The sequence below is a fragment of the Mobula hypostoma genome, chromosome 27 (assembly GCF_963921235.1).
Source record: "Mobula hypostoma chromosome 27, sMobHyp1.1, whole genome shotgun sequence".
Taxonomy (NCBI): domain Eukaryota; kingdom Metazoa; phylum Chordata; class Chondrichthyes; order Myliobatiformes; family Myliobatidae; genus Mobula; species Mobula hypostoma.
This window is the reverse complement of record NC_086123.1, coordinates 8,633,265-8,659,125: the sequence shown is the minus strand read 5'-3', so window position 1 is coordinate 8,659,125 and position 25,861 is coordinate 8,633,265. Positions and strand designations below refer to the sequence as shown.

At 43.7% G+C, this 25,861-nt stretch overlaps 1 protein-coding gene across 1 annotated transcript in view; it reads left to right on the top strand.

Moving 5' to 3' along the window:
• Positions 1-25,861, top strand: part of nos1 (nitric oxide synthase 1 (neuronal)) — a 112,807-nt gene that overhangs the window by 74,842 nt on the left and 12,104 nt on the right. Inside the window, exons 17-26 of the mRNA XM_063034459.1 lie at positions 166-340; positions 5,680-5,818; positions 5,910-5,988; positions 7,789-7,982; positions 10,126-10,295; positions 11,259-11,469; positions 14,938-15,025; positions 19,801-19,922; positions 20,585-20,733; positions 21,240-21,434. Coding sequence (XP_062890529.1) covers positions 166-340; positions 5,680-5,818; positions 5,910-5,988; positions 7,789-7,982; positions 10,126-10,295; positions 11,259-11,469; positions 14,938-15,025; positions 19,801-19,922; positions 20,585-20,733; positions 21,240-21,434 — 1,522 coding nt within the window. The remainder of the gene's footprint in view (positions 1-165; positions 341-5,679; positions 5,819-5,909; positions 5,989-7,788; positions 7,983-10,125; positions 10,296-11,258; positions 11,470-14,937; positions 15,026-19,800; positions 19,923-20,584; positions 20,734-21,239; positions 21,435-25,861) is intronic.

The following is a 25,861-nucleotide window of genomic DNA, read 5'->3' as shown; positions in this document are numbered from 1 at the left end:
ATTCTCAAGGAGGCCTGTCAAGCTAGTTACAAAGGTTCTTGTTTAGTATCTTTTGTCATTCCATATATAACCATATAACAATTACAGCACAGAAACAATTGTGGAAGGAAGATAAACGAGGATGTTCCTATATGAAATACTAAGTTCGAATATACTGTTTTGCAGGTTTTCTGTCTTTGGTCTCGGCTCTCGAGTTTATCCCCATTTCTGTGCTTTTGCTCGAGCTGTCGACACCTTACTTGAGGAACTTGGAGGAGAGCGAATTATGAGGATGGGTGAGGGAGATGAACTCTGTGGACAAGAGGAGTCGTTCAGGACATGGGCTAAGAGAGTCTTCAAGGTTATTATCATTACCACATAACTAATTATATGTTAAAGCTAAATCTGTGGTTGCAACACCTCGTTCACTGAACCTAATTTTGAATGAGATGAATAGTATTAATTCAGTTGAAATATCAGATTTCAAAGTAAATGAAAATGTGGGGAAAATGTACAATTCCCAGCTAAATTGAAATGATTTCCTTTACAGCATCAGCCAAAATTAAATGTATCTATCGAACATAGAACAATATATCACAAATACAGCCCCTTTGGACCAAAATTTCAAACTAATTAAACTATTAATTATATGCCTAACTAAGCTAATCCCTTCCGCCAACACAATGTCCGTATCGCGCCATTTTCTGCACATTCTCGTGCCTACCTTAAATACCTCAGCCATATTTGCCTCACTACAACCCCTGCTAAGACATTCCAGGCATCCATTTTCAATGCAAAAAAAATAGCCCTGATTGTCTCCTTTGATCTTACTCCCTCTCACCTTAAATGCATGATCTCTGTTAAAAGATAACGGCTGTCTGCTCTGTCTATGCCTCTCATAGTCTTATAAACTTCTATTGAGTCTTCCTCAGCACCCACCACTCCAGAGAAAACAATTCAAATTTGTCCATCCTCTGCTTGTAATACGTTCTCTGTAATCCAGGCAGCATCCTCTCCAAAGCCTCTATGTCCTTCCTATACTGAGGTGATCAGTTCTGATGAATGGTCATTGACCTGAAGTATTTAACCCTGTTTCTGCTTCCACAGATGCCGAAGGACTAAGTATTTCTATACTTTACTATTTTTATTTCACATCTCCAACATCTGCAGTAATTTGCCATTGGACCAAAACTGTGTCTCTTTCGTGTTTAATTCAGATGTTTCTGTTAAAATATCACCAATATGTGGCACACACACACAAAGTTCTGGAGAAACTCAGCAAGTCAGGCAGCATCTATGGAGGGGAATGAACAGTCATTGTTTCAGGCTGAGACACTTCATCAGGGCTGGAAAGAAAGAAAGAAGCCAGATTAAGAAGGTGGGTGGAGGGGAAGAAGTACAAGCTTGAAGGGGGAATGGTAGAAGTAAAAACTGGCAGGTAATAGGTGAAACCAGGTGAGGAGGAAGATGGGTGGGTGGGGAAGGGGATGATGAAGTGAGAAGCTGGGAGCAGATAGGTGGAAGAGGTAAAGGGCTGAAGAAGGAATTTGATAGGGGAGGTCAGTAGACCATGGAAGAAAGGAACTAGGGGGAACATCAGAGGGAGATGAGAAATCGATGTTCATGCCATCAAGTTGGAGGCAACACAGATGGAATATGAGGTCCAAAATAAAAAGTGGGATTTCCCAGTGGCCACCCATTTCAATTCAACTTGCCAATCCCATTCTGACATGTGGCCTCCTTTACTGCCATGATGAGGTCACGCTCATGTTGGAGGAGCAACGCCTCATTTTCTCCATTCTGGTTCCCTTCTCTACTCTTTTCCTCACCTGCTGATCATCTCCTCCAATGTTCCTCCCAGTTCCTTTCTTCCATGGCCTACTGGAATTTCTCCCTACCTTTCTTTTTCCATTCCCTGTTTTGGTTCCCTTCCGTCCCCTTTTCCCACCCGCCCATCACCTCCCTCTGGTGCCCCTCCTCCTTCCTTTTCTTCTATGACACTGTCCTCTCCTTTCAGATTCTTTCTTCTTCAGCCCTTCACCTGTTCTCCCTATCACCTCCCTGCCTCTTGTACATCTCCCCCCTCTACCCCCCCCACCTACCTCCCCCCTCACCTGGTTTCACCTATCACCTGCCAGCTTGTACTCCTTCCCCTCCCCCACCTCTTTTATTCTGGATTCTTCCCCCACGTCCTTCCTATCCAGTCCTGATGAAAGATCTTGCCCTGAAAAATCAACTGTTTATTCCCCTCCATAGATGCCCTCCACAGCATTCTGCGGGCATTGCACAGGAGTTCCAGCATCTGCAGAATCTCTCGTGTTTGCCAACACATTAGGAGAACCTTAGGAGTCTATGGAAGAGCATTGGAATAAGTTGGTGGAGCAGATAAAAGCAACAAGAACACAGGAGAGTAGTGTGAATTATAAGACTGAAAGCTGTAAATGCTGGGACACTCAGCAGCTCAGGCTGCACATGTGGAGAGGGAAACACAGTGAAAATAAGGCAATGCCCCTCAGTAGAACAGAAAAATAAGGAAAATGAGCATGTTTTAAGTTGCAGGGAGGAAGAGGGTTGGAGAGACAATAGCACTGCCTGGAGACCACCAGAGTCCAAATGATTCAGTTGGTCTTGAAGCCACCAGGAGAGGGTAGCGCATCTTGTGTAAAAACTGTCCAGTCCTGAAATAAACAATAAGGACTAGTTACACAAAATAATTGAATTATTTATCCCATCCCGCAAGTTGCTGAAGGCCTGAACAAAAGATTCAGTGAATGAAGGCATGGTGTGTAAGCATGTGGTTGATTGGGGGATATTTTCATCATTACCTAAATCTCTTCAGTAGTTCCAGTTTTAGCCATAATAACACCTGGGAGTGGAAGAGTGCTAGGTGCTGATCACAGTGAAAAGGAGAAAAAATACACTTCACAATCACGTCCTTGTGAAGTTCTGATGAGGGAGTGACATTTGTATGCAGTTACGATAGTTGACACTATTACCTATATAATTAGGGTAAACTTTTTTTTGCCATGGACCAATACCATTAAGCAAGGGGTCCGTGGGCCCCAGTTTGGGAATCTTTGCTTAAGGTATCAATTGAAGTATTGAACAAATGGACTCTAAAACCAAGATTTAGGACAACTTAATTTTTACTTGAGTTACATAGGCACTTATGCCAGCACAGGCTTCTAATAATTATGAATTTGCTTTACTGTTCCACCATATCACTTCTATGAAATCACAAGAATCATAGTTTGCACTTAAATACTGCTTGAGTGAAATGAATTGTCCAGGCCCACTAAAACAGGACTGTAGTGTTTTTTGAGTTCCAAACTTGGAGCCCCAGGTTGTCGTTACTAGAGTCTCAGATTCTTACCTCTGTCTTCTTAAGGCTTTCATTGTTCTAACCAATTCCAATCCTGTTGTCTTTCACAATCATATATGGATGTTTTCACTTTCACTTCCTGCACATTTGTTTGTTGTCTTCTGGTAACACTTAATTGCTTATTCTCCCTCTAGACCGTGCACTAAAGTTGTTAAGTTTATTTCTGTTTAATTTGTTGTGTAAGTTTTAGATAATTTATGTTAAGTTTATGTGTTTTATGTTTATTGTGCTGATGCTGCAGAAAGCTCATTTTCATGGCATTTATAGCCATCAATAAACTTGAACTCTTAACAACTCACAAACCAAGGTTTGTTAGTCATGAATCCACTCTTTTATCCAAGTATATTTTTCTTTGAACCCTTCAAATTCCCACCATTGCACAATTAGCTCAACTTAAAAGCCATTTCATTCCTGAATTATCAAATTATCAGACTGTTCCTCCTTCATAGTCATAGTCATACTTTATTGATCCCGGGGGAAATTGGTTTTCGTTACAGTTGCACCATAAATAATAAATAGTAATAGAACCATAACTAGTTAAATAGTAATGTGTAAATTATGCCAGTAAATTATGAAATAAGTCCAGGACCAGCCTATTGGCTCAGGGTGTCTGACCCTCCAAGGGAGGAGTTGTAAAGTTTGATGGCCACAGGCAGGAATGACTTCCTATGACGCTCAGTGTTGCATCTCGGTGGAATGAGTCTCTGGCTGAATGTACTCCTGTGCCCAGCTAGCACATTATGTAGTGGATGGGAGACATTGTCCAAGATGGCATGCAACTTGGACAGTATCCTCTTTTCAGACACCACTGTGTCCAGTTCCATCCCCACAACATCACTGGCCTTACGGATGAGTTTGTTGATTCTGTTGGTGTCTGCTACCCTCAGCCTGCTGCCCCAGCACACAACAGCAAACATGATCGCACTGGCCACTACAGACTCGTAGAACATCCTCAGCATCGTCCGGCAGATGTTAAAGGACCTCAGTCTCCTCAGGAAATAGAGATGGCTCTGACCCTTCTTGTAGACAGCCTCAGTGTTTCTTGACCAGTCCAGTTTATTGTCAATTTGTATCCCCAGGTATTTGTAATCCTCCATCATGTCCACACTGACCCCCTGGATGGAAACAGGGGTCACCGGTACCTTAGCTCTCCTCAGGTCTACCACCAGCTCCTTAGTCTTTTTCTCATTAAGCTGCAGATAATTCTGCTCACACCATGTGACAAAGTTTCCTGCCGTAGCCCTGTACTCAGCCTCATCTCCCTTGCTGATGCATCCAACTATGGCAGAGTCATCCGAAAACTTCTGAAGATGACAAGATTCTGTGCAGTAGTTGAAGAGTAGTTGACTCTGTACAGTCAAATGATGAGATCCCAATGCGTCGCCTTTCATTTACTTTGAATAGCTCATCGTGCGATGAACACGTTGAAACTGACCAGATGTCAATCACGCAACCTTCTTTCACTGTGTGTCTTTGTTCCGTAGTTCTCAGTATCTCTCCCTGGCCAGCAGGGTGGTCGTCCTACAGCCTGTCAGCGTATTTGTTATTTTGTCTGTGGCTAAAAGAAATGAGGTAGCAACAATACTGTGGCTGCAGTTTTGAGCACTGTCCAGCAGTGCACTCAAGTTATGCCTGCCATATCGTTGCTTGACTGACTAAAGAAAAACGTTATACTTTTAATTGTGTGAAGTGCCTCAGACTGCTTCCCAGGAACAAAATTAAGCAGAAACTAGATGCGTGGGTATGTCTATGAAGGTTCTCAGTCATCCAGGTCATTGTATATCAAGCAGTAGTAAGTCAAGGTAACTGGACTCGTGGTGTTGTCTAGAAGACGTTCTGCCGATCATCCGAGAGGCTTCTTCAGTTCTGATCCATGGTGGGTTGTTCTCCTGCTTATAAACTGTGAGTCGTTTAAAGATATATCAATTACACAAGGGTTGATAAGAGTCATAGAGGTAATGAGATGGTCATTAGTCTTATCTTTGCATGAAAGGAGGTGTGAACTGTTGTGGAGATACTAAGTAGTTGATAGGTGTTGTCGTATCCCACCTCCTCTGTTCAGGGATGGGTTTTCCAGTTTGGCAATGGTGCCTTCTTTAACCCCTCTTGTGGGGGGTAACATAACAAGAGATTAGGGCATCTGACCAAGAGGTAAATTACGGCTCTGATGAGCATCTTAAAGGAAGGCAGAGAGAAGAGGGTTGGAAAGCAAAAAGCAACTGTATCCTCCCAAAAAAATACAATTTCCTTGAGATTCTGTGAACTAACTCATTGTGCAGATGAATGCACATACAAAATTATAACTATACTGTTTCCAGGCAGCGTGTGATGTATTCTGCGTGGGGGATGACATCAATATTGAAAAAGCCAACGACTCCTTAATCAGTAATGATCGCAGCTGGAAGAGGGCAAAGTTTCGTCTGACTTACCAAGTCACCGCATCTGACCTCACACAAGGTATGTGTTAGTGAAATTAATTTGCACACTTTTAAGCATTCTTTTGATTATTGTTACTAATCTTTTGATCTTTCTCCCCCTTCCGGCAAAGCTCTCTATAGCATTCACAAAAAGAAAGTTTCGGCTGCAAGACTGTTATCCCGACGCAACTTGCAAAATCCTAAATCCAGGTACTGCACTTTTGCTTCATTGGTGTGACTTCAGAAGGGGAAAAAAAAATAATTACATGGCATCCAGTCCTTCAAATTAAAGCATTAGGTAATTGCTGCCTTGCTATTCTCACTGAGTAAGGGATTATATTGCTTTTATGAACTGGAAGCAAGAGCTTGTATTAATGTAGATCTTTTAAATCCTCAGTATTCCTTAAATAAAGATACAGCCAGGGAAGTACATTGGTTACAGGAAAGTCACTGTTTCAGTAGACAGAATTTACACTTAAGTTTTTCATTCATGTTTCCAGAATCATCTGTGATTTAATGAGTAGATAATTTAATGCAGTGATGTTAATGGGTGAAATTGGACTGGGTATCTCCGAGTACTTACTCCTGGAATACTGTTGTAACACCATTCCCAGCTATCCAAGAGAGAATTCAGTTTATGATTCCATATTATTTACCCAAACACTGTAGCTATGCAGCATGCACAACTGTCTGTTTGCTAACTTAGATCAAGAGCTTAAGGCCCAGAAGTGGAACAGGAATCCACGGTGTTGTGGGATGAGAGTGCAATTTCATGACCGAGAGGCACCAGTTGTCCAAGATAAAGAGGTCTATTTCCCTGCAGAGTTGACTAGGTTTGTACGTCGTGGGAAATGTGCTGTGCAGTGTTCCAGTGCTAACCATGCCATCCTGTGCTCAGTCACTACTGGGAATTCTTCCCACCTTTCACTGTATCCTCAGAAATAATGGTGGCTGTTTCGCAGAACTTACAGGGGTATAAATACTCGGAGAATAAGCAACTTGTCATACACTGCCCACAGGATGTACTGTCCAGCGTATGATGGGCGGATCACAGCAATGTTCTGAAGGAAGGTGTCGCTTGCTCTCTGCTCAGAGGTTGTGTGTCCTAGCCTGGGTATCTTTTCCCTCCTGTGTAGGAGAAGGTACACCATGCTCCACACCAGCCTGCCTACTCCCATCTCCCCACCCACCATCTTCCCGTAACAAACCAACTTTCAAAACTATCCCCCCATTCATAAGGCTTTTATGGGATAAATATCCATGGGCCAAGTCCCCCTCCAGCACCTGAACCAAATGTCCATCCTCTAGAAAAGCATCAACTGCAAGCAAACCAATCCCTCGGTTAGCCACTCAGCCAGTCCTGCACTCCACCGTTAGAGTCATGGAGCTGGCAGAAAAGGACCCTGCGGCCCTCCATATCTATATCAACCTATACTAGTTACATTTGCCCACATTAGAGTTGTACCTCTTGTGCCTCATCTATTTAAGAACCTGTCTAACTGCCTTTTAAATATGCTAACCCTATCTGATTCCATCACCTTGTCTGGCAGCATTTTCAAGATATCAAACGCTCTGGTATAAAAACCTATCCCTCAGATCTCCTTTAAAACTCCTTCATCTCACTTCAAACCTATCCCCTCTTGCTCTTGATACCCCTAGGTTTTGAAGAGTGAGATTAAGCAGCAAAGACTGAAGCAGTGTCTGCATTACTTCAAATAAAATAGATTAATTTACAAGAGGCTGAAGTGACCTTCTTTGGTTTAGAATGATGCTGACATATTCATCACATGAATTCATGGAAAGAAACTTATCACAACATGGATAACCTCCAGGAAAGAACAAGTGGACAAGTAGTATTATAGTATTGAGCAAAGTTGTAATGAGGAAGTTGTGCATCCTGTCGAGGTACAATCTTTTGGAAAAGATGATAAAGAGCAAACAGGAATATAAGTTTAGTGTTTTTTTTTTCAAATCCGGATGTTTGAATCTTTACTCTGTCTTTCTGTTTAGCCGTTCCACAATACTACTACAGATACACACAGACAAGCTGGCAGAATTAAACTACCAGCCTGGTGACCATCTTGGAGTTTTTCCTGGCAACCATGAGGATCTGGTCAACGCCTTGATTGACCGATTAGAAGATGCACCTCCTGCAAATCAGGTCATAAAGGTTGAGTTTTTGGAGGAGAAAACTACAGCTTTAGGTACTTCTGAAACACGCATCAGGGATTTAATGGAAAATTCCTACTTGTCTGGACGTAAACTTTGTGAAGATATCAGAAAAAATTACATGAACTTGTAAGAGCAATTGGACTTAGAAGATTATTTTGGGCAACATTAGGGTATGCATCTCTTCATCACTCCTGATAGAGTATTGGAGCCATCCAGCACAGAAACAGACCCTTTAGCCTAACGAATCTGAGCTGACCATTAACCACCCTTTTATAATAATTTTATATTAATTTTATATTAATTCCATTTTACTCTTTTCACATTCCCAGCACTCAGCTACATACTCAGTTCTACCACAAGTTCCACCACTCAGCTACATACTCAGGGCAATTTACAGTGACCAGCTAACTTACCAAAGCCACATGAGATTAGGATGTGGGAGCACCCAGGAGAATCCCAGATGGACACAGGGAGAATGTGCAAACTACTCACAGCCAGCACTGGAAGTCAGGACTGAACCCAGGTCATTAAAACAGAGAAGCACTAGCTAATCTAGTTATGCCAATTGTGCCATCCTATACTTTTAATAACTTCTGCTATGTAGGTTACATTTTGCTAGCGTTAGAGAGCTCCTGTGGTCCGAAGGGTGGGGAGAAGAGAAACAGGAGACCTACTCATGGTGCCACTTCAAGCGTGGCAGGATATTTCTTCCAGCACTCTCTGCCATGCATGAGAACCCCCGTGTCATTCAGCGGTACAGCAGGCAATTTCAGGATCTCACAAGATATATCAAAGTGAGCACTAGACCAAAAGAATTCCAGCTCTCCCATTCCAACCCCTAAGTTCAGGTACATGCTCTGGGGAGCAGAGTTCTGTTAAGTACATTTGGAGATTCTCCTGGTAGGAACCAAAGTAGGGCCTTCTGCAGATATTCTTGAAGAAACGGGAGATGAACCTAATGCTGCTGTGTATGCCCGTATTGTAGTGGCGTAAGCACTGAAGTACAGGGACTACGGCCAAGGACATTTCTGTGTCTGCCACTTAAAATGTCTCCATTTAAACTTAGATAAGATCTCACTGGCCTGAAATATTGCTCAGAATCCAAGTGAGTACAAGCTCTTTTTCAAATGCAAGATTCAAGCTCGCTTATTGTCATTCTTCAGTGCACAAGTATAAAAGGTAACGAAATGATTGATCCTCTGGATCCCATGCAGCATAAAATAATACAGTAAGCATAAAGAGCACAAAGTAAAACAACAAAAAACACAATAAAAGCAATCCTACAAGACACAATGCAAAGTAACTGTTATATACACAGACTGGTTGTATGTACATAAAGTGATGCTAGGTGATGGGTGGTGGGAATTGGGGGGGGGGCGGGTGGAGATGCTGATTAGCTCAATGGCTTGGGGGAGGTAACTGTTTTTGAGTCTTGTGGTCCTGGTGTGATTGCCAAGTAACCTCTGACCTGATGGGAATGGGACGAATTGTCCATAAGCAGGATGGGTGCGATCCTTCATGATATTGCTGGACTTTTTTTTTCCCGGCACTTTTCTGTATCTACGTCATTGATGGCGGGTAGTCTGGTGCTGGTGATGCACGTGACCTGTTTTAATTACCTGATAGAGAGCCCCCCTGTCCGCCACAGTGCAGTTCCATGTCACACAGTGATGCAGCACGTTAAGATGCTCTCCACTGCAGCTGTAGAAGGTCATGAGTACGTTAAATCACTTTCTCCGATACATGTTGAGATCTTGGAGCAGATCTAGGTGGGCTGTAATGAAGATGGGGTGAGAGTTACTCTTTTCAGACCTCTGGAGGGAGGGCGAACGTTTCGTTGATTGGCGGTCTTTGCTTATCCCAGTGGTGCAAGGGCGCTGAAGCTGCAGAATTTTGGAACATAATTACTTGCTCATCCACTAGGCTGTGAGGCCTCCGGCCCGCCGTTCTGCAGCAACAGTTGAAAAAGGTAGCGGGTTTACAAGTGCAGCTACACTCCTCCTTTTTGTCACCAGCCATGGGCTCGATCCTTCCAGGAATTCTGAACTGATTCCCTTTACATATGAAGCTGAGAATAGAAAATCATCCACTCTGTATCCTGGATCCATAGTGAGGGTGGAAAATTCACATTTGCGGCTTGTGAAACAGAAGGAACAAAATCTTTTGTCCACACAGGTGTTATTAGTAACTGGTGTGATGATACGCGCATTCCACCTTCCACCATCTTCGAGGTCTTTAAGTATTATCTGGATATCACAACTCCCCCAACCCCGCTCCTCCTGCAGCAGTTTGCTCTCCTGGCAAAAGATGACCAGCAGAAGAAACGGCTTGAAGTTCTCAGTAAAGTAAGTCCTTTCGATTTTATAATTTGAATTCATTAACATTGATTTTGTAAAATGTGAGAGGGAGGGCCTTTTGCTAGTTGGTGTATCTGTTGCGTCGCATAAAGCCAGCTCCTACCAGTCAAAATACATCTAGTGGTAACCCCCAGCAATGACCAATAGACCATCGGTCTTCCTGTAAGCACTATTAAATTTGCACCGGCAGGAAAACCTGAATATTGTGCACAACTTTTAAGCAATTAAAATCCATTTATCTTTTGAAAGATACATGCATAACTTGACAGTGAATGATGTTCAAAATTGGCCACGGGATTTATCTTTACCTTCATCTGAGTAATCTAGATCAATCCAACTGTACTGATCCTAATTGCTGTGCTGGATTAGAAGAATTTGATTACATTCTCATTTCTTTACCTTTGAAATTAATTAATTAATTAATTAATTAAGAATCAGCATGTAACAGGCCTGTCTGGCCCCTCGATTTAATCCCAGCCTAATCACGGGACAATTTACAATGATCAGTTAACCTACCAACCAGTACATCTTTGGACCTTGGGAGATAACTGGAGCAGCAAGAAGAAACCATGCAGTTTCAGGGAGAACATACGATCTCCTTACTGGCAGCACTGGTAGTTGAAGCCAGGTGGCTTGTACTGTAAACTGTTGTGTTAACCAGTATGCTACCGTGCTAATCCTGACCTAATAAAATCAGACTTTGGTACTGCCATAGTGCTGACTAGCAATCAGCATAGTCCAAAGACATAAATGCAATGTGTCTACTATTACTCCTGTTTACAAACTGTTTTGCAATTTTTTTTGTCTCACAACTCCACCAAATTTAGTTTTTTGATCATTTTCTGTACAGTGATGACTTTTGATCTCATCTTAGACTGTTCAATAATCTTAATTTGAAGCCCTCTCCACCTGCAGAGAAGGTTTGATAAGGGACATGTCTTCCATTGACAGGGCTTGCAGGATTATGAGGAGTGGAAGTGGTACAATAACCCAACCATAGTGGAGGTGCTGGAGGAGTTTTCTTCAGTGCAAGTCCCAGCCACGTTGCTACTTACCCAACTTCCCCTGCTACAGCCTCGATATTACTCGATCAGCTCATCCCCTGACATGTATCCAGATGAGATCCACCTCACCGTGGCCGTGGTTTCATATCGCACAAGAGGTACTTTCATCAAAAGCAGGAGAGACGCATTCATCAATGCCACAATGCTGTGCTTTGCAAGTTCAGGAGGTGTATGAATGTTATGTCCGAAAAATGGGGTAAACTGTGGCAATTGGGTGCAAAGTTATACCGCGGCTTTATAAGGCATTGGTCAGGCCGCTCTTGGAGTATCGTGAGTGGTTTTAGTCCCCTTATCTGAAAAAAAATGTGCTGGCTTTGGAGAAGGTACAGAAGAGAATGATCCTGGGAATGAAAGGGTTAAAGTACGAGGAGGGTTTGGTGACTCTGGGCCACTACTCACTGGAGTTTAGAAGAATGAAGGGAGATCTCAATGAAACCTATTGACGATTGAAAGGTCTAGATAGAGTGGGAGTGGAGACGCAGTGGGAGAGCCCAGGACCAGAGAGCACAGCCTCAGATCAGAAGGACATCCAGAGTATGAGGAAATTATTTAGCCAGATGGTGAAACTGTGAAATTCATTGCCACAGGTGGCTGTGGAGGCCAAGTCATTGCATGCACCTAAAACAGAGGTTGATGGATTTCCGATTCATGAAGGTAACCAAGGCTACAGGGAGAAGGCAGGAGAAGAAAGTTGGGAGGGATAATAAATCAGCCAAGATGGAATGGTTGTTGGGCTAAATGGCCTAATTTTGCTCCTACATCTTCTGGTCTTGGTTGCTGTGGGGATGGTCCAGGTTCACATGATTCCCAGAGTGGATTATGAATGAGCATGAAAGACAGCTTCAAAAGCAGCCAACTTGATAGAGATTAGAGCAGAACACTAAGGACAGGAAAGATTAAAACCATTGAGTTGTAATCTATAGCTCACGATATTCCTTGTGTACTGGAATCTACTGTTATCGAAACAGTAAGTGAAAAAGTGATTTGTGTATGGAAAGGCACCATCTAAATTTAGGTTTTTATACAATGTTTCCTGTTGGGTTATTTGCTGCCAAACCTCAAAATGTTACATCTCTTTCCCAAGATGTTACATGATGCGATTTGGCAAAAAGGCAAAACTTGCTGCATTCGACATTCCGCTGACATTTAGCATTCCCTAATCTGGGCAGTGATTGTTGATTTAGTAATGAAAATTCTGCAGAGTAGGGTGGAGAGTGGATGAAAGCTGAGGGTACAGAATAATCTGCTTTGGTGTGCTCGGTGGCTACCAGCCAGACTGCCACACGGCAGTTTCACACACCGAGGAAGATACTACTATCCTTTGCCTGTCTTTCTGTGTCTTTTCCATCTTCAACCTTTGTTCAATTCTTCTGCCCTTGTTGTGGGATTCAGCTAATCGTTTCTGAATTTCACATCTACGTTGGACAAATGCAGGACTCCCTGCAGTGCTCTCACGTTTTCCTTCCTCGAACAGCATTTCTGCAAACACTCACTTAATCCACTCCACCCAGTACCCAACATATTTAACGTTTTCTGGTCCATAATGTATGAACATGCATGCTTCTAGAAGTCAGGGACAGGGGACTTTCACACCACCATTCACACACACACGCACACAATCAGTCAAGACACACACATGCATGTTGACACGAATACACATTTCAGAATTCCTTTTGTTTTAACTACCATACTCCTGTGGGATCTGACCTGATCCAGGGCACTCCCCTTTTTCTTTTCTGCTCTTAATCACAAAATAATCTGCAGATGCTGTGATCAAAGCAACACTTTCAGTACGCTGGATGAACTCATCGTTTCTAACTGATGCTGCCCGACCTACTGAGTTCATCCAGCGTACTGAAAATGTTGCTCTTTCCTGCTCTTGGCGGGATCTGACCCAGTCCAGGGAAACCGATTTTCTCTTTTAACATACTTTTGCAGGATCAGTTCCGGTCCAGGGCAACTTCTTCTTCCTGTGGCTCCCGTGGGATTTGACTCTGTCTGGGGCAACTTCTTCTTCTTGTACTCCCATGGGGGCATGTGCAGACCTGCAGGGAAGCCAGTCAGTGTTTCTAAGTGGTGTCAGGATGCAATAGATCAAGACTGTCATAGAGGTGAGGTAGATCAGAGGGGGACAGAAAATATTTCTGTGCTTGTACTTGTCCAGTGTGAACTCCTGCCACCCTGATCCCCCTCTCTTACCGAGAGCAAAGGGCCCTGTTTTATTAGGCACCAGGACATTCCATCTTTAATTATCCACAGTTAACTTAAGACTAGAACTGAATTAAGATATGATGTACCCCAGAATGTAATTACAATCATATTACAAAATAAACAGAAATATCTACTGTACTGCAAAGTGCCTTGTAGCTTACAAACAACTTATACACATTTACACATTCCCTTTACTAAAGAAATGGAATATCCACCGTGTATGGCAGGAAGACACCATAAAACCAACCCAAGCACATCAGCTCAGTTTAGGATCCATTATGAGAATTCACCACTCTCTGGCTGAAGAAATTTCTCATCAAACACAGATTTAAAGGGAGATGAGCAGCACAAAAAAAATGCTGGAGGAACCCAGCAGGTCAGGTAGCATCTACGAAAAAGAGTAAACAGCAACGTTTTGGCCGAGACTCTTCTTCAGGACTGAGAAGGAAGGGGGAAGATGCCAGAGTAAAAAAGGTGGGGGGAGGGGAATGAGGCCAGCTGGAAGGTGATAGGTGAAGCCAAGTGGGTGGGAAAGGTCAAGGGCCAGAGAAGAAAGAATCTGATAAGGTAGGAGAGTGGACAATAGGAGAAAGAGGAGGAGGAGGGGACCCAAGGCAGGTGAGAAGGAGTAAAAGATCAGGGTGGGGAATAGAGGAAGGAGGGGATTTTTTTGTTCAGCAGAAGGAGAAATCAATATTCATGACATCAGGTTGGAAGGTACCCAGAGGAATGTAAGGCGTTGCTCCTTCACCCTGTGGGTGGCCTCAACGTGGGTCAAGAGGGGGACATGGATCAACGCATTGGAGTGGGAAAGAGAATCAGAATTAATAAGTTCGGCCACTGGGAAGTCCCACCTATGGCAAATGGTGCAGAGGTGCTCGAGGAAGCAGTCTCCCAGTCTACAAGGGGTCTCACCAGTGTAGAGGAGGCTGTATCAGGAGCAGCGGACACAGCAGACGACCCCGGCAGGAGTCGTCCCTTTATTCTGAGAGTGTGCCCTTAGATCCTAGACCCTCCTGCAAGTGGGAAGTTAGTGGTGCAGTTTAATCTGCATTCAGCTTCAGGTGGCTGCTTACCATTTTTATTTCAAGTTTTCGTGGGCCTGTGAATAGGGGCAACACATGCTGATGGTGATATTACATATGCAAATTATGTAAGAGAAATGATGGGCGCACTCGGGTGAGAAGCGCCAGAAGCGCCAAAAGGTAAGACTTGCGGGAGATGGGTGCATGTGCATTGAGGAACAGGTATAACAGACGTAATGCACCATTTGTTTACAAAAGCAGGTGCAACGTGTGCTTCAATTTCTTGGCAAGTGCATTCCTGACAAGGAGCTGTTGTCTTTATTTCCACAGATGGTGAAGGAACATTACACCATGGGGTCTGCTCCTCCTGGCTGAACCGGATAGACCAGGATGAAATGGTGCCATGCTTTGTCAGAGGGTAATTAGATTTCCGAGAAAGAGAGAGAAAAGATTTGACATTTCTGAAGTGTTGAGTGATAGGGCCAATTCTGGTACGAACTTTGAAAAGACTTTCCAGGAAAGTGGATCAGCCCTTCTCCTGTTTGTGTGTGCATATAATGCACAGTCTGTTTCCTCACCCAAATTCTCCCTGGTTACTGGACCCAGTCATGGGGCCAGACTGTCTGAAGCATAGTGAGTTATGGGGAGTAACTGTGAGTACCTGTGGGCTTTTCGTAATGGGCGGGTGGGGGGGGTTGTGTTGGGAAGCTGCCCATTTGCCCTGCCCCTCATTGATCCAGCTGTACCTCCTACAGTGTCTGAGTTGGATCACCCAGCCTTCGCTACACGTGAGCAGTTACCACACTCAGACTGAAGGGAGACTTCTGTCTCAGTGCAGGCCTGGGGATAGAATGGTGGGGGGAGGAATGGGCAGGCAATGGCCCGCCTTACTGAAATCCACCTGTGAACCTCCATTGTCCTCGTAAAAAGCAGCCTGATGCACTGATACATTTAATGGCGTAAAGTATGCCCTTCCCATGAGTGGAGGGCTTGAAATTAGTGCTGCTGATTATAGTAATGGCTTTGACCTTATGTCATTATTTGTTCTCTGAGTGACTTTTGCAACTGCTCCCATGAACTTGAGAAATTAATAATTGCAGTTGAAAGGGTTTTTTTTTAACTTTCTCACACAGTAGTAAAGATATCAATTCATTAAGAAGATGCTTTAATGTGCTGGATGGAGGGATGACTGGATGAACTTTTGGTATGAAATGCCATTAAACCATACAGGATTACATTTAGTTTTATAGTCAGATTGTCCAAGATCTCACTGTTTGCCTCTTTTAATCACATAAAAAGGTGATCACGAAATAGACTTTCAAAGAGCCAAGGCTTACAATTTACACACTTTTGTAGGAACCTCTCAGTTCCCCATCCTCTCTACCATGGACTCTTTGTTGTGCTAAAGGACTTGAAACAGTGTGGTTTCCAATCTGACTAGTAAGGTTTTTTATTTCTATTCATGAATTAAAAGTGTATCCTTAAAACAACTGGTTATAATCAAGGCATCAGTATTATACCTTATTTAATTTTGCTCTATTTCTCTACCGTCATGAAACTCTGCCAGAGCGTGATTCTGCTTTGAAACTCATTGATGTAGAAATGAGCCAGTTGAACAGATGGGAGTGAGGTTGCTGCAGGTCTAACAAATTTGTTCAATTTACCTGTGCCTTTAATTTAAAACCTTGATCAAATCAAATTAGTGCTCTTTTATTATTTGTTTTATAAATCACTTAGTCCAAAATGCCTCCTGTAGTCAGTAGAGAAGTCGATGGTAAGAGGACATCATCAGCAGGTGAAGGCTTTTCACATGATTTTCAGCCTGTCTGATGAGGTCAATGCCATGCCAGTTCATAGCACAAAAGATGAGCAAGTTCTACTAGGGGTTTAGCATGAAGTGTAGATGGCAAGGAAGCATAGAATTTTGAGAATGATTACATCTCTTGAATGGCTGGCAAGCAGTATATCAGGCAATCGAGCCCATTCTGTACGTTCCTAGTTAATTGTAGAAAATGGTGATTTCCCTTCTCTGGAACCTAACTGTCCTGTGGATGTGAAGTGTCGATTCAATGTAGCATGGAACTTTAAGATGTCATTAAAAAAAACTTATGGCATATTGGCCTTCATAAACTAGTGTATTGGGTACTGGAGTTGGGATGTAATTTTGAAATTGTATAAGACTTGGTGAAGCCTAATTTGAAGTGCTGTGTCTAGTTTTGGTCACCTATCTACAGGAAAAATGTAAATAAGAATGAAAGAGAAAAGTTACAAGGATGTTGCTGGGACTTGAGCTGGATTATAGGGAAAAGTTGAATAAATTGGGTCTTTATTCCCTAGAATGCAGAAGACTCAGGGGGAGATTTGATGGAGGTATTCAAAATTATGAAAGGTATAGATATGGTAAATGCAAGCAGGCTTTTTCCACTGCGGTTGGTTGAGACTAGAATTAGAGGTCATAGGTTAAGGGTGAAAGGTGAAATGCTTAAGGGGAACATGCTTCAGTCAGAGGGTGGCGAGTGTGGTACGAGCTGCCAGCATAGGTGGTGGATGCAAAGTCGATTTCACCATTTAAGAGAAACTTGGATAGGTACATAGATAGCAGGGGTGTGGAGGACATTGGTCCCAGTGTAGGTCGATGGGACTTAGCAGATTAATGGTTTGGCACAGACCAGATGGACTACAGTGCCTGTTTCTGTGCTGCAGTGTTCTATGACTAAGTTTTCATGATCAGTGCAACAAAAAGGGGAAGTGATTAATGACACTTCCAGACCACACTTACATCAAACTTCTCTTAACTCATTTACGTTCATTAGTCCCAATTACAACTGTGCAATGAAGCCCGAAAATTTATGCTGAGTGAGGGAAGACACCAATGCAGCGTTGAAAACAAAGCACAACAGCAGTCTAGGCGAAATTTACTAAAGAACTAAAGGTTACTTGCTGATTGGTTCCTCGTGAACATGACCAGGACATGTCATTTTAAAACAAAACGAGACTAGGTAGTGTCTGCTTACGAAGAATTATTTAATCTGTATTTATTGTTGAAGGATATTATTGACGATTGCACTTTGGTTGATAAATGGGACTATTTTTCTAGCATTGCCACTACTTCCTAATGCTATTGGATTAGATTATGAGAACGCTCAGTCCTCTTTTATTGTCATTTAGAAATGCATACATGCATTAAGAAATGATACAATGTTTCTCCGGAGTGATATCACAGAAAACAGGACAAACCAAAGACTAACACTGACAGAACCACATAATTATAACATATAGTTACAGCAGTGCAAAGCAATACCATAATTTGATGAGGAACAGACCATGGGCATGGTAAATAAAGTCTCAAAAGTCCCCGAGTCGATCAACTCCCGAGTCCCCGACAGCAGGCGGCAAAAGGGAGAAACTCCCTGCCATAAGCCAACCACAGCCGACACTGAATCCATCCGTCCGAAAACTTTGAGCTTCCAACCAGCCTCCCGAGCGCCATCCTCTGCTGAGCGCCTTCGACCTCTCCCCAGCCGCTGAAACACGCAAAGCCAAGGATTTCGGGGCCTTCTGCTCCGGAGATTCCGGTTATCACACAGTAGCGGCAGCAGCAAAGCGGGCATTTCAGAAGTTTTCCAGATGTTCCTCCGTACTCTCACGTCCGTTTCCATTAAATCAGAATTGTGCAGAAGTGTCAATGAACCATGGTACCTGAATTCATGCTCCTTTACACCTTCCATTGCTGCACAGAAGTTATATTGGTTGTGACTTTACTCTCTCTTATTTTAGTCAGACAGGATACAAAAGGAAGCAAATAACCAAGGCTTTAAGGTTCTTGAAAGAAGGGAATAGCTACTGTATGAAAGACTCTCATAGAGCCATAGAGAAAAACAGCACCAAACAGGGACTTTGACCTACTGAACCTGTACCAATTATCAGTTCATTTATACTGATCCTACATTAATTGCATCTTCTTTTCTCACATTCTCATCCATTACCCTTCACCTACACACTATGAGCAATTTACCAGAAGCCAATTAACATACTAACTTGAATATCTTTGAGATGTGGCAGGAACCAGGATTGCCCAGAGGAAACCCCACATGATGTCAGAGGGAGCCTGCAGACAGTGTCAGAGGTCAGGACTGAACCTGCGTCTCCGGCACATTGAGGCAGCTCTTCTACCAGCTGTCATGTGACTTTCACTCAGCTGACTCCTAACCTTATAAAGCAGGGGTTCCCATCCTGTGGTCCAAGGACCTCTTATAACATATAACCATATAACAATTACAGCATGGAAACAGGCCATCTCGGCCCTCCTAGTCCATGCCGAACTCTTACTCTCACCTAGTCCCACCGACCGGCACTCAGCCCATAACCCTCCATTCCTTTCCTGTCCATATATCTATCCAATTTAACTTTAAACAACAACATCGAACCTGCCTCAACCCCTTCTGCTGGAAGCTCGTTCCACACAGCTACCACTCTCTGAGTAAAAAATTTCCCCCCATGTTACCCCTAAATTTTTGCCCTTTAAATTTCAACTCATGTCCTCTTGTTTGAATCTCCCCCACTCTCAATGGAAAAAGCCTATCCACGTCAACTCTATCTAGCCCCCTCATAATTTTAAATACCTCCATCAAGTTCCCCCTCAACCACCTACGTTCCAAAGAATAAAGACCTAACTTGTTCAACCTTTCTCTGTAACTTAGGAGGTGAAACCCAGGCAACATTTTAGTAAATCTCCTCTGTACTCTCTCAATTTTATTGACATCTTTCCTATAATTCGGTGACCAGAACTGTCTCTTGCTTAATGGTATTGGACAATAAGACATAGAAACAGAATTAGGCCATTCAGCCCATTGAGTCTGCTCTGCCATTCCATCGTGGCTGATCCTGGATCCCACTCAACCCATACACATGCCTTCTTGCCTTATCCTTTGATGCCCTGACTGATCAGGGCACTATCAACTTCCACCTTAAATATACCCACGTATAAATATGCCATGGTATTGGTCCATGGCATAAAAAAGGTTGCTAACGCCCATTATAAAGGAACAATCTTGAAATGACCAAAAACTGTGGAGGTACGATACTACAAATTTCAAGTCATTAGTCAAAATATCATTGAGGAATTAAATCTGAGCAGTCACTGCACCCAGTGGCGGAGGCCTACATTAATCCATTGTGTGTATTTGGATGCAGCGCGCCATCTTTCAGGTTACCAGAAGATCTGTCGGTTCCTTGCATCTTAATTGGACCAGGAACTGGAATTGCTCCCTTCAGAAGCTTCTGGCAGCAGCGCTTGTATGATGCTGAATACAAAGGTAGGTCATCAAAAAGCACCTTAAAGAAAGGAGCTGCTAGGCTCTGCTCATCAGAGGTTAATAGTCCAATGAGTGTGATTTAATAAACTATTTGCCTCATCGTTCCATTTTTTCACACAATTTATTGCAACTTACAGTAATTTTTTTTCTGTCCGGCGCGGTACTACTGTCACAAAACAACAAATTTCACTACTTATGTCAGTGATAATAAACCTGATTTCTGATTTTAAACTTGCTGAGGTGATTGATGGGGGGACAAAAGGCAAAGAAAGGGGGGAAGGTCCCGACTTTATGAAGCCCACCAACTTCTCTATATGTTAGTGATCTCCTCCAATCATCATTTAATTCGATCCAGACTTTGGTGCCAACCTGACTCCATATTAAACCACTTCCCTCAGACTTGCCTTTTCTGTACAATCTTATCTTCACTCTGCCTACTTCCTCCACTCTCATCAGTGAGAAATACATTCAATTTGGCAATAGTGTTATTGGCTTTGCTACTGGTATAAAATGAGGGTGAACAACCTGTTGGGTCAACTTGCAAACTCCTAATATTGTATTACAAGAAAATCAAAAGGCAATGGATATCTGTCTCCCCCAGATGTCAGAATTACTTTAACATTTTCTCAAGAAAGTTTGCTTCTTTATTTTTGTTATTTTAGGAGTGAGGGCATGTCCCATGACACTTGTGTTTGGCTGCCGACAGTCAAAGATTGACCACATCTATCGAGAGGAGACTATTCATGTAAAAAACAAAGGTGTATTTCAAGAGCTCTACACAGCTTACTCTCGTGAACCACAAAGACCAAAGGTATTTGGATGGCTTAACGTGGGTCTTTGTTTAGGTTTCAGTGTCCTTTTTTTTTTGAACATGCTTACCTTTAGTAACAATATATACTAATTTTCAGTCTTTAAAGAAAAAAGAGTTTCCCTGAGAAGCCACTGAACTGCTGAAAGTGCTGAATTAGGTTTCTGGGACATGAGGAAGTTTTTAATGTCTTGCAAGATGTGTCATTTTTTTAATGATATATTCCTGCCTGGCAAACTGGCTGACTTTACAAAGCAGCCAAAAAATCCATGGTGGAGCAGCAAAATGCAAAAGTTTGCAAATATAATATTGCAAATGGAATGTGTGGTTTATTTTAAGGCTTTTGAACTCTAAATAGAAATTTTCACTAAGATAAAGAAATGACAGAAGAGCATGGTGCTTTGCAATAATTTGCCAGATTTTCCAAGGACTTAGTGCTGTTGCAAATTTGAAATCTTCGATTAGTGTTTATTAGTAATAAATATATTGAAGAATTTGTCTGATTTCAGAAATATGTGCAAGACATTTTACGTGAACAACTATCTGAAAAGATATTCAAATTGCTGCAAGACCAAGGAGGGCACATATATGTCTGTGGCGATGTTACGATGGCAGGAGATGTTCTGAAGACAATTCAGCACATTCTCACACAGCATGGAAAGATATCGCTTGAAGATGCTGGGATCTTTATCAGCAAGCTGCGGGTAGGGATTAAAACATGACAGATAACCTTGAAGCATTTACCTTCCAATGCATTACTTTTAGAGTTCATTTGTATCGTTGATTTACTCAGCAGTTGATCTACACACAAGTTAGCAGGAGCTGTTTTTGATAAGAGTCATTGAGAAATAGAGTGAGATAGTATGGAAACAAGCCCTTTCATCTAATTTGTCTATATTGACCTTTATGCCATGTGTTACGTACCCCGTAACTGGGTTGCCAAACCAGCAGAAATGGATCACTCAGTTGGAGTCTGGAGTACTAGGACTAAGAAAGTTTTATTAAAGAAACAAGCAACACATTAATCGAAAGGATAATAAATGCAACAGTTCAGCGATGATAAACGCACATGTGCACAGAATTAAGATAACAGCATCAATCAAGCTCTATCGTTGTCTAGGGGTAAATGACCAATTTCAAAATGACTCAAAGTTCAGTCCAGTTTGTAGTTCAGTTCGCAGTAATCGTTGTCATGGCGATGGACAAGGTGGGGAAGAGAGACATAGAATAGGAACAACTCATCATTCAGCACAGCTTCACTCACAGACCAGCATTTGGGCGGGTCCTTGGTGATGTCACCTGAGGTCACCGACTGTGACCCCTCCTCCAGATGCGGTCGATCCTCTGCAGTGAACCCGGCACCCAGGCAAGGGCGGACACACACCGGGTTCCCGCTGATCGTACCTTTCCACCCTGGTCGTTGTCTGGGACTTCTCACCCACTCGTGAGAAGCGCACCGCTTCCAGGGTCTCGTTACCTCGGGTGGCGTGTGTGTCTGTCTTAGCGAACCTGTCCCTTTTTATCCCCCTGCTGGGGTATCGCCTGTCCATCACTTCAAACAGTTCAGGGTTCAAAGGGGGGAGCCGCTCCAGACAGCTCTTCCTCCCACATCCCTTCATTACACATCTCCAGACGCTGCTCCATTGTTCCTTATCTCTCCTTCCCCTGCGGGCAGGTGGCAGACCAACTGCTGATGCCACTGATGCTAGCCCAGGCCAGCAAACATCTTAGTTTTATGTGTATTCTCGTAACACTTCCCCCCTTTAAGGATTTTTACCGGGAGGTAAAAATTACAAACATGACTACATTATCTGATACATACACAATATACATCTTTAACAGTTATTTAGCTAATACAGAGAATTTGAAGCTGTCAACACCTTGACAGACAGTCATCACATTTTCTGTTCCTTTTACACGTGTTATTAATAATCCCTTAGACCAGGCTCCAACTCAGCAAACTTCATAGTGGCCAAAAACACTGATGAATTGCGACCAATGTAACCTCTCATTTGGTTTTGTCCCGGACCACAACAACAAGGGTCGTCCCATTCCGACTCAATTTTCCCTCGCAAGGGCTTAGTAGGAGGGGGACGGGTATTGACCGCAGAGTTATTGCAAAACTTCCTGCAGTACCCCACCATCTCCAAAAGCCTTCTGAGGGCCCTCTTGTCTGTCGGGGTTGGGAGGTCAGCGATAGCCTGCACTGTAGCTTGCATCACTGCCAGCTGCCCCTGTGTCACCACAATTCCCAGGTAAGTGACATTCGTGTGGCCGAATTCATTTTTTCCAAGGTTCACTATCAAGCTGGCTTCAGACAGCCGTGTTAAATTGCCAATACACACCTCTGTGTTCATCAGCCCTTTAGTCACTGAATTACTCAAAAAATATGGGTGTTGTTTACTTGGCTGCCCGATTGTAACAGACATAACCCAACGTCCCAGTTCTTTGCATTTCCTCGGGACAATCAAACACATGGGTGCGAGTCGTTTAATTACTCCTTCGGGGATTAAGGGAGAGACCTTATCAGTAGACCTGGCCAAAACAATAGCCTTCTCCCATCTGACCGATCCCATCCTAATCTTTTCAAAATGGTTTTTTCCTCTTAGCAGGGGGCCCCTAGCTTCATTGATTTCCACGCTAACACCGACTAGGTTTTTTAGCATATCAAAAGCCGGTGACCGTCTCAGTTCGCGTCGGTCATGATCAATAACATTCTTCCCCCTGGGCAGCCGGTAAATCTCTTTCATGACTCCACCAACTGTTTCCCCCAGCACCGCAAAATGTCCACCGGGGGGTACCTCGTGGGCCATGTTAAAAACCTCATCCCCATAACTCTTTTGCACCACCCCCCACTCCTCATCTGCGGATGCTGTACTTGATTTCCCTTTCTTCCTTAGCACCTCCTTATCCGCACAATAGCTTGTCAAGGCTGTGTCAGAGAGAGCGGTCTCGGCCAAAACCATCAGCCCCTCGTCTCGCTCCTGCGTCTGCACAAATTCTTTCCTGGCTACTGCTACGTCCGTCCCAGCTCCCTCACTACCTCTTATCTCACTACACCCTGTCTCATACAAGGTTGGCAGAAATGTTTCAGCCAAATTCACCATCGCGGGCGGGGCCTCCATGCTGACAGGCTGACCCGTCAATCTCACGACTGGGAACACGATTCCTCCGGCGATGTCATTACCGAGCAAGACTTCCACGTCTTTCATCGGTAATTCGGACCTCACCCCGATCGTGACTAGTCCAGAGACCAGGTTGCTCTGTAAATGTATCTGGTGCAAAGGGACTGACTCTGTCCCTTCCCCAACACCTTTGACCTCTACCTCCCCAGTCTGGGTCTCTGAGCTAAACTCTAATACACTCTTCAGTATTAGTGACTGACACGCTCCCGTGTCTCTCCAGATCCGCACTGGAACTGGTTTTAACCTCTTTTTCACTGACACCAGTCCGGCCGAGATAAACCTCTCGCGCCCTTCCTGGACTTTTTCAGACCTGTCCTTCCCTAGCGGTTCGCTTAACAGCTCAATACAGCCATTCAAAATTTCCGCTTTTCCTTTCCCCGTCTCCTTTCTTGGGGCAAAGCACCTGGACGCAAAGTGTCCGACTTTCCCACAATTATAACAGACGACCCCAGGAGACTTCCTACCAGACTGCTCCCGGTCTACCTTATCCTTTTCACTAGTCCCCGGCTTACTTTCTGACTTTTCCGGCGGACTCTCCCCGCCGTCCTGACTACCCTTCTGGTAGCCTTTACTCGGGGCAACCTTCATTTTATGCGTCAACGCATACTCATCCGCTAACTTAGCAGTTGCGGCTAACGTGGCTGCCTCTTTCTCATCGAGGTAGGGTCTCATACCCTCAGGGACACAACCTTTAAACTGCTCAATCAGGATCAGCTGTAGCAGTCTGTCATAATCCCCCTCTACCCCTTTCGAGGCGCACCAACGCTCACAATATGTTTGCATCTCACGAGCAAACTCCAAATACGTGCGGTCCCACCGCTTCCTCGCATTCCGGAACCTCTGCCGGTATGCCTCCGGGACCAACTCATAAATCCTGAGGATGGCCTCCTTCACCACCTCATACTTCTGGGCATCTTCCGCGGATAAAGCGGAGTAAGCTTGTTGGGCTTTCCCTTTCAGTACATTCTGAAGTAAAACAACCCACTTATCCCTCGGCCAGTCCTGACTTATAGCTACTTTTTCGAAGTGGAGAAAGTACCGATCCACATCGGTATCGTCAAATGGGGGAACCAGCCTAACCTCCTGGGTCGCCCGGAACCCTCCACCTTGGTTCGGCACGAGCCCCTGCTCGGCCCTTATCTTTAACTTCTCCAGCTCAAATTCCCTTTCCCTCTGTTTCTCCTCTCTCTCCAACTGTCTGTCCCTCTCTCTCTCCAACTGTCTTTCTCTCTCTTGCCTTTCTACCTGCTTCTCTTCGTGTTCTAACTGCCGTACCCGGAACTCGTGCTCGAGTCTCAGTTTTTCAAGCTGTACCTGTACCGCGTCTCCAGCAGGTTTTTCAATAGACACCTCCCCCAGCTCACCTTGGGGAAACACACCTTTAGATACATAGTGCTCTACAATAGCTCTGTGTATCTCCTCTCTCCTCATTGTCGACTTCACCTTAGCAAGATTCACCCGTTTGGCCACAGCTATCAATTCCGATTTCCTGGCATCCTCTAATGCCTCCAAGGTCGGCGCCTTTATAAATTCCTCAACCTCCATTTCTGCTGTTTGTCTTTTCTTTCTTTCGGGAATTTTAACCCAATCAATTTACTCCGTCCCAAATTTAGCGTTCAAAATCGCGGACGAGAACCCCACTTATGTTACGTACCCCGTAACTGGGTTGCCAAACCAGCAGAAATGGATCACTCAGTTGGAGTCTGGAGTACTAGGACTAAGAAAGTTTTATTAAAGAAACAAGCAACACATTAATCGAAAGGATAATAAATGCAACAGTTCAGCGATGATAAACGCACATGTGCACAGAATTAAGATAACCGCATCAATCAAGCTCTATCGTTGTCTAGGGGTAAATGACCAATTTCAAAATGACTCAAAGTTCAGTCCAGTTTGTAGTTCAGTTCGCAGTAATCGTTGTCATGGCGATGGACAAGGTGGGGAAG